This window comes from Phragmites australis, chromosome 24 (assembly GCF_958298935.1).
Source record: "Phragmites australis chromosome 24, lpPhrAust1.1, whole genome shotgun sequence".
NCBI lineage: Eukaryota > Viridiplantae > Streptophyta > Magnoliopsida > Poales > Poaceae > Phragmites > Phragmites australis.
The window spans coordinates 7269145-7278641 of NC_084944.1; the positions used below are offsets into that span (position 1 = coordinate 7269145).

The 9497-nt window shown below is 45.9% G+C and overlaps 1 protein-coding gene across 1 annotated transcript; it reads left to right on the plus strand.

Moving 5' to 3' along the window:
- Nucleotides 1–7466: 7466 nt before the first annotated feature.
- On the plus strand, nt 7467–9185 carry LOC133907526 (rubisco accumulation factor 1, chloroplastic-like). Its single transcript, XM_062349580.1, has one exon. It carries the CDS (start codon nt 7581–7583, stop codon nt 8964–8966), a length of 1386 nt encoding a protein of 461 aa, XP_062205564.1. The 5' UTR covers nt 7467–7580; the 3' UTR covers nt 8967–9185.
- Nucleotides 9186–9497: the final 312 nt, after the last annotated feature.

Sequence of the window (9497 nt, forward strand, 5' to 3'; positions counted from 1 at the left end):
AGTAGCCCACCCAAGCAACGCATATTTCAATTGTGGCAAGACCAAGCACTTCATCGCCAACTGCCCCCTCAAGGCCAAGTAGGGAGCATATGTTTAGTCCAACACTGTGAATGGACCCTAACCCGCAATGTCCGGGGCCAGCCATGGAGCCTCTTACAGCCCCAACCAACCAGCAAGGTCAGAGCAGTCCTTCGGAAGAGGGAGCGCTAACCACATCCATGTGCAAGAAGCTCAGGATGCACCTGGAGTTGTGCTTAGTAAGTTTTTAGTTGAATCTGTACTTGCAACAGTACTGTTGGATTCTGAAGCATCGCACTCTTTCATATCATCAAGTTTTGTAGATAAAACTATCATAAAATCCTTTGATGTGACCTTTAATGAATCAACCCCTTGTGCTAGACCTATTCCTGAGTGTGCATGTGATCAAGAGATGAGCAAAAGTATCTTCGTATATGGCGACCTTTCAGCTCTCGGTGATGACGAGGATGATCCACTACTTCCTGCTATCACACCTGCTTCAGACCTACCTCCTGCTTCTTCTACACCAGCAGAGGGTGCTGCAGCCTCTACTTCCACTTTAGGTACTTTCAAGCCTGCACCAGTAGTATTTGAGGGGGAGATAGTCTCACAGCGTGAGGCACCTCAGCACATTCATTGGAGACATCCCTCAGTTGATGATCGGTGACCTTGGTGAGAGGGTACCAAGATCCAAATCTATTCAACATGCTTTTTTTTTATAGATTCTTCATTTGTTGCTTCTTTTGAGTGCCATGATGTTGGATATGCTCTTTCTGATTCAAATTGGGTCAATACCATGCATAAACAACTAGAAAACTTTGAGACAAACCAAGTTTAGGTCCTTGTAGAGCCACCCCTTAACATTCATACCATAGACATCAAATGGATTTTCAAGAACAAATAGGGGGAGGACGGGTCGACTGTTAGAAACAAAGCTAGACTAATTGCCCAAGGTTTCACTCAAATAGAGAGTATAGATTTTGGAGAGACCTTTGCATCGGTAGCTAGATTAGAAGCCATTAGGATTCTTCTTGCATTTGCGACATCCCAAGGTTTCAAATTGTACCACATAGATATCAAAAGTGCTTTCCTAAATGGTTTCATAGAGGAAGATGTCTATGTCAAGCAACCCTTAATTTTGAGGACCCTAAATACCCTCATAGAGTATACAAGCTTTAGAAGATTTTGTATGGCCTTAAGCAGGTGCCTAGAGATTGATATGATAGGCTTAAATCTTTCTTGCTAGAGCATGGGTATGAGATGGAGTCGGTGGATAAAACTTTATTTACCTTTAGGCATGGTAATTATTTCCTTCTTGTTGAGATATACGTTGATGATATTATTTTTTGTGGCTCTTCTCATGCACTTGTAGCAAAGTTTGCAGAAACTATGAGCAGAGAATTTGAAATATCAATGATGGGCGAGCTCAACTTCTTACTTGGGCTGCAAATCAAGCAATGCAGGCAAGATACATTCATTCACTAGGCAAAGTACACCAAGAATCTGCTGAAAAAGTTTGACATGAGCGATGCGAAGCCCTTGGTGACACCGATGGCTACCTCTACCGTGCTTGATCCGGATGAAAATAGCGAGGAGGTAGACTAGAGGGAGTACAGAAGCATGATTGGCTCCCTTCTGTACTTGACGGTGACAAGACCCAACATCCACTTCTCCGTCTGCTTGTGTGCCCACTTCCAAGCATCACCAAGGACATCTCACTGCCAAGCGGTGAAGCGCATATTGAGATATCTCAAACACACCCTTAAGTATGGTCTTTGGTCTCTACTTCCTCTTTGCTTTCTTTTCGAGGTTTTTCGGATACCAATTTATCTGGTTGTAAAATTGACAAGAAGAGTACATCCGGTTCATATCATTTTTTGGGTACCTCTCTTGTTTGTTGGTTTTCTTGCAAACAGTCTAGTGTTATGCGGTTAACTACTGAAGCTGAATATGTTGTTACCGCTAGCTGCTATTCTTGGATTTTATGGATGATTGCTACTTTGAGGGATTTTGGGTTAGATTTCAAAAGTGTGCCACTTTTGTATGACAACATCAGTGCCATCAGCTTAGCCAATAACCCAGTTTAAGCTTGGAGTGTGTCGCCCATATGGCATTGTGTAAGGGGAGTTACCTTAGTACATACTCTATCTTACTTTTGTTGTATTTATATTGCATAGTATAATATAAGATAATAATAGTAGTTAAGTTTTGACTTATATATCTTTAGCATTTTCTATTTCTAGACTTGAATTTGGACTAAGTTAAGTAGTTGTGCGGATCAATCTTTTATTCTAAGGCTTCTCTTGATGCTTTGACATAAAACATTTCAAGCAAGCTAGCTTTTCTAAAGATGAAATTTGACAATTTTATGAATCATGTAAACTATGAGATGCTACATTCTTGAACATTATGTTCGTAACTGCTTTGGCTTGGTCAATGTTTGTGCTAAGGCTAGTTTGATGAATATTTTGCTCTAAGCTTGTTGGTTCAAGATAGTGGATTGGAGAATATTGCACTGTATTTTCTGTCTTTATGAAATGTTTAGCTCATGATAGAACCTTGGGAGAACATATGTTTCTTGTGTCGCAAAGACACTACTTGACTTGATCTTGTGAAAAACTTAATAAATTATGCAAATTGAATAATCTTGAATAATCAAGTTTCTTATGCTAAAATATAATCTAATACGGTTGTCTTGATGCTTCATGTGGTTTGCCAAATAAGTAAATCCATGATAGCTAAAGTCAACTTGAGGATAAAATAAATTACAAAGAAATATGCCTAAATGATCAATTTTGCTGTAATCATTTGATCTACCTAAGTCTTAGTTTCATATGTGAGCGTTTGCAAAGTCTAGTGTCATGAATACTTATTTGCCTAGTTTGAGATTGAAATTTGCTAGTTCTTAATGCTTGTATTGCCTCGGCACGAGTAGATGCTTATGTGATGGTCACTTTTAACATGATGTAGCTATGTGAACTTAAATACCCTAACAAATCTTTAGGTTTAGTTTATAAAGCTTCATGATCTTATGTCACTGTCTCTTTTTGAGCCTTTATGCGATAGTGTGCTCCACATTCTACTCTCTATAGCCCTTTGATGTTTCTAGCTCTTGCAAATTCTTTGTGGTATACTTGTGAAAGCTCATTAGGTTTGCATATTTATATATTGTATTGTGTTTTGTCCTTGATGTTTGCATTGCCAAAGGGGAAGAAAATATGCATTAAACTTTTGGGGAGAAAATATAAAATCAAAGAAAATATTGCATAATGAAAACTGTGCATTCATCAAATGAGAGTTTTTGTTTTTCGCTTGTCTTTTCATCTTTCTGGGCTTATGCAATCCTTCTTATGCCAAGTTACATTTTCTTTGCTCTTTCTTGAGTTTTTATTCACTTAGATGAGCTTCTCTTGTGGAATTTCTTCAAACAAAAATCTTTGTGCTTTGAGGGTTGTCAATGCACTCATCAAGGGGGAAATTGAGAAACCAAGTTAAACTATGTCTTGGTTTATATATGATGAGTGATTGATAAGATTGTGGATTTGATTTGTTGATTTGTGTGAGTGCATAAGCATGAATATGTGTTCCAATTATGATCATGACTAACCAAAGTTGTAGAGAAAAAAGGAGTTGGCAGTTTGTCCCCGTGTCCAGGAAAATTATACATGTCGGATGATCCAGCGTTGGAGATTTGATACACATCAGATGGTCCGACGTTCAGATGAGTTTCACGTCAGAGCTTTTCAACTCAGAAGCAAAAAATGAAGTACATGCCGGATGGTCCAGCGCTCTAAGTAGCAATACACGTTGGAGCATTTCTTGCAAAGAAGTTGTAAATCGTCTCTGGTGGACTTACACTCGCCGGATGGTCTAGCGCTCAAGGAGTAAACGCCGGATGCTACGCTAGAGTATTTCATACAGAGAGGATGCAAAATGGTGGTCTGTTGGAGTTGAACTCGCCGGATGATTCGACGATGGAAAGCAATATACATTGGACTAATTCTTGTAGAGAGGTTGCAGAATGATGGTATGGTGGAACCGAACGCACCAGATGATCTGGCGATGAGGTTTTGGCAACACCGGAACATCCGATGTTTGCATTTTGTTGGTGATGTCTCTTTCAACAGAGATTTTGATTTCTTCTAATTGGAGATGGAGTTGAAGATATGTGTTTGCTTATCTTGAGTTGTGTAAGTGATGGATGCAATTTAGTGGTCGATGGCGGGATGATCGGGACCAAGTGGTGTGCTTGGTGCCGAACGATCAATGAGGTCGCGTAGAGTCAAGGGTGATCCTAACTATGCACATGGAGGTCAAGCAAAGCATGAGAAGATGAATGAAGATGACATATTGACAAAGTTAAGCAAAGGAGATACCGGTGCAAGTGACAAGGTGGCCCAAGGGATTGGGAGCGGGAGAGACTTGCCGGTGGTTAAGATCGCAAGATGGAGTACACTTGTTGATATCGGGATGCTTGCTTGAGGTGAAAGCATGTGGTAGTGAGTCATGCTTTGAGAAGCGTGTGAGCCGGTCATTGTTTGTCCTCAAAACCGTGGAAGGATGGAGTGCACGTGGCATCATCACGAAGCTTGCGTCGAGGTGAAGCTAAGTCTGATGGATGGACGAGAAAATGTAACAAAATACTCTCAATGGTAGGTAGGAATATACAAAAGAGATGGGTATTTTGTGAACAAGAAAAGTTGGCATCCAAGGAATCTCTCAAGACCTATAAATAGAGTGGTAGGACTATTGGGAGATGATGAGCCAGCCATTTAAGTTTGAGTGCTAGGATTTTAGAGGAGAGGGAGAGGGTAGCTTAGCCTATGTATTAGATGAGAGCTTTTTGTGAGCAAAATACTTTGTAATCTGCCAAAAATAGGGTTGATCTATGCAAGTAATAAAGATTAAGTCTACTCTCATGCTTGTGTTCATCTCCTTCTAGTCTCTTTCTATTGGCTCTATTGCTTCGTTGCGAGTTTTTCGGTTTTCATTGCAATTTTCGTTTTTGTTTAAGGGCTGAATTTTTGTCTCTTGTTGAAGTTTTTCTTACTGTTGCTAAAGGCATAAAATTCATATACAAATATATACAAGTGGGTCTTAAATTCTCTTGCCTCTAAATCATTAATTTGGAGAGTTTCTTCACCCGAAGTCTATCTATTTGAATCTAAATGTTCATTCTTCAAGTTGCAAGCTTTAGATGCGATGACGCATAGAACCTAGTGTTCAATTCCAACTATGAGATCCATTCTTTCTTATGATTTTCATAGCAACTTGCTTCTCTCCAGTTTTGCTTCCATTTTAGTTTTGAGGTACGTTGGGTGACCATAATAGGAGAAGGCTATCAGTTTCAAAAGAAATTTGTGAGGCGTTTATTCACCCCCTCTAGTCGTCATTCTCGATCCTACATCGCCCTCCGATTCCTACTTTTGCTCCTCTCTCTCTCGACCGCCCGATAGCTTTCGCTTCAGCGACGATCTAGGAATCGGTGCCACCCTTGCCTATCCTAGTCTTACTCCTCTTCAAGCTTGCGGGCCATTTGTTGGATCTAGTGGAGTGCATTGGCATGGGAGAAGCAATGGGCACTGCTAGGGAGTGGTGATGTGCCGCCCGTGTCAAAGGGGAATAAACCCCTAGGTGATGGTCTGCGGTGGCTAGCTCCTCGTTGAGGATAACATGGTTCCTGCGCTCTCATTGATGCGGCGCTGGATTTGGAGCTATGCGAGCATAGGGCAGACGACTGCTCCTTGGAGGCTCGATAACAAGTTCGGTTGGTTGAGCTACATGAATGGAGGAGTAGTGCAGTTAGATTTTAGGTAGCGACGCACGCCAGCACGAGAGATTGGGCGTCAATGTGCTCCCGCTAGAGGAAGAAGAGAATAACTAGAGAGGAGAGAGTGGTTGTGGCCTGGCTAGAAGTGAGAGAGGAGGGGAGAGAAATAACCTTACCGGTCTGGGTCTCATTACATATTTGATGATTGTGCTGCCGCATCAGTGCCACGCAGTGAAACAGCTACCATGTAAGCACCAAGTTAGAGCAAAACCACCTTTGACTCGGTTCAAGGTCAAAATGTCTTGTTTGAATAGTTTAGGACCAAAGTTGTCTGGTATTGGAGTTCGAGGGCTAAAATTGGACTTTAGTGATAGTTAAAGGGCCAAACGTGGACTTTTTAATAATGGCAGAACTGGGATGCTAAAGAAGGTATATGTGTATTTGAGTTTTTTCTCTCGTAATGATAGCCAACGCAAATTATGCAGCTATGTCAAATTTCTTTTTACTAAAATGCATGCCAGCTCTTCTTTTCTACCTAAGATTTAATCTATTTCTCAATATTTTTTTCTGCTCAAAGTGCTACGCGTGCGCAAGATGTAGCTCTATTTATCAAATATTTCTTTTACTACTCTGAGTGCTATACTGCTACGTGCATGCAAGAAACAATTATTCAACCTTTTACTGCCAGAATTGCTATGTTTATGCAAGAAACAACTCTTAGTGTTTTCAAGTATACGTGTGCTAAAATAGTATGGCTTCATACTCCAAAGGCAACAGTTGTTTTGGTGACATAACGGCATGCTCATATTCACCTAGGCGCTTTAATACAGAAAGAGATGTCTCCTTTTTTGGTAGAAGTCAGTCTTATCATTTTTTATGACAAAATTTTTCATCGGATATAGTAAAAAATGAAAAACTTCATCAGCCTACTTTTGTGCAAAAACAACTTATGGTATATTCAGATAAAGGCGTCGTTGTTACCTGTGTACATTTGGACACCATCACCCATCTACAATCCGCGCGAAAAGTGTTGGCTCGCACGGTCGTCGCACCCACCGCTATCTACAATCCAAGCGGGGTCCATGGAATTTTTTTATTTTAATCTTTTTTAAACTAATATTTAAAAAAAATATATGAGACAATCAATTTTTAGGAACCAGTTCCATTTGCCACTCAAAGTACGCCAAATTTTCAAAACCAAATATAAGTCACATTATCTATTTTGATATGACAAAAATAGTTACGTGACAAAACGTCGGAACAGAATGTCAACGTGATGGCACCATGTACTTTGACATACCAAAATAAACTAGTTTTTGTAAATTTAGTATCTCATATGTTATTTTTAAAATATTAGATAAAAAGACTAAAATAAAAAAAAGGCACGGGGTCCGTCCATGCCCGCTCGCACCGTCGTCGCACGACTGCCGCAATCCCCTGCCTGTGCCTGCAGTAATGCTCGTCCGGCACGAGCGCGGGGCGCACCTACCCTGCGTGCAGGGCAGGGCGTCGCACTAGCCGGCCGCCGGTGGGCATTCTCGGCGCGCGCGGGGCAACGGCTCGCGGTAGGGACACTGGAAACCAAACAACACACGAGCTGACGCCGACGCCGACGCCGATGCGGCAGCAGCAGCGGGAGGTTCGTCTCAACCGAACGACCCAACCGAAACCGCCTATAACCGTCGCTCAGTCCCCCAGACAAAGCAGGATAAGCCCGATAAGCTCTGCGCTTCTCCGCTGTCCGTCCTCCCTTCCCCCCGGCTCAACCCCCCTCTCTTCCCTTATCGCCACCATGCTCTCCCTCTCCCACCCACACCCCCACCCCCACCCCACCGCGGCCTCCACCGCCCCGCGCCACCGCCGCGCGCCCCGCTCTGCCGCCACTCCTGTGTCGCGCCGCCGTCGCGCCAGACACATCGCCGCGACCTCCATCATTCTCCCTGGCAGCGGCGGCGGTGGGGGCGGGCCCAGCGACCGGAAGCTCCCTTTCACTCCGCCCCCGATGGCGCCGCCGGGCCAGCTCTACCAGCCTTTCCACCCGCCGCCGTCGCCGCTGCCGGCCAAGTACCGCAACCTCGATCTCGCCCAGCGGCTCGAGGTCCTCCGGGACCGCATGGGCCAGTGGCACGAGTACGCGCCCCTCATCTCCGCGCTCTCCCGGGACGGGTTCCCGCCGTCGTCCATCGAGGAGGCCACCGGCATCTCCGGCGTCGAGCAGAACCGTCTCGTCGTCGCGGCCCAGGTCCGCGATTCTCTCCTCGACGAGACGGTGTTCCCGGCCGACCTCGTCCCCTACTTCGACTCCTACGGCACGCCCGAGCTGCTGTACGAGCTCCGCTTCCTCAACGCCCGCCAGCGCGCCGACGCCGCCAAGAACGCCATCGACAACCGGCTCGACCCCAAGGGCGTGCGGGAGCTGGCGCGCTCGATGAAGGACTTCCCGCACCGCCGCGGGGACGACGGGTGGGAGGCCTTCACGGGGGCGTCCCCGGCCGACTGCCTCGCATTCTCGCGGTTCCGCCAGTCGCGGGAGGCCATCGACGTCGAGGACCGAATCGCGGAGCTCGAGCGCGCACTGCAGGTGGTCGCGACCGAGCCTGCCAGGGCGCGGGTGGAGCTCGAGATGGAGCGGGCCAAGAAGAAGGCCGCCGGGGAGGCGGAGGAGGAGGCCGAGGACGACCCCAGGGCGCGCCCCGCCGTGCCGGTGGTGCGGCTCCAGTACGGCGAGGTCGCCGAGGCGTCCACCGTGCTGCTGCTGCCCGTGCTGCGGGAGACGGACGGCGTCGCAGCCATGGACGCCGCGCCGAGGCGGAGCAAAACGGACGTGGACCTCGGCATCGTGGAGGTGGACAAAGGGTGGGCACGGTGGGCCGTGGTGCCCGGCTGGGGCCCCGTGGCCGAGGCCGCGAACGAAGCGGTCGTGATCGAGCTGGCCGACGGGCGGGCGCTGCCGTGGCGGAGCGCGGAAGAGGAGAAGGTGCTGGTCATCGCCGACCGGAGGAAGAAAGAGGTGGTGGAGGAGGGGCTATACGTCCTCGAGAAGGAAGGTCGGCTGGTGGTGCAGAGGGGGAGAAATCTAGCGGAGCAAGGTGTCGGCTCGGCCGCGGCCGAGGTAGTGATGGTCGTCCGGCCGCCCAAGGAAGTGGATGACATGATCAGCGACGATGAGTGGGACTGATCTGGAGGGGTTTTCGAGATGTCTATTTTCCATTTGGTAAATCCCCCCACCCCCTCCCCTTCCCTCTTCTCTTCATAGTTCATGAATAAGAGGAATGCATTGCCTCCTTGTTTTGGTACATGTCATAGGAACATTGTGTAGTCCTTTAGCCTTGCATTGCTGGCTATTGTTACCCCTCATTATATTTGCTAAATAAGATGATCAGATACACTTATACAACATTACTGAAATAGAATTTACCCGTCTCATAGTTTCTTTTCAAGAACCGAACTCAGTATCCGTAATGGAGGTACATGTTGGGGGACAAGTTAGCAATCTAACTCAGTTCACAAAAGGAACTTTGTAATCTAACTTGGTGTCATCAGGGTGGCGCCTTTCAAAGATCCTGAAATTGGGTCAGAGCAAGTAGGATAACCTGGATACATGGCTTCCAGGATTAAAATGTGTTAGTACCAACTTCAAAGGCTGCCAGGGGCAGGCAAAGAAATGGGGATTGGAATTTCTTTCAGAGTGGAGCAGTTCCTTGTGATC

Excerpts from the sequence above, each read along its gene's own strand:
- LOC133907526 (XM_062349580.1), top strand. The coding sequence starts at position 7,581 with ATGCTCTCCCTCTCCCACCCACACCCCCACCCCCACCCCACCGCGGCC.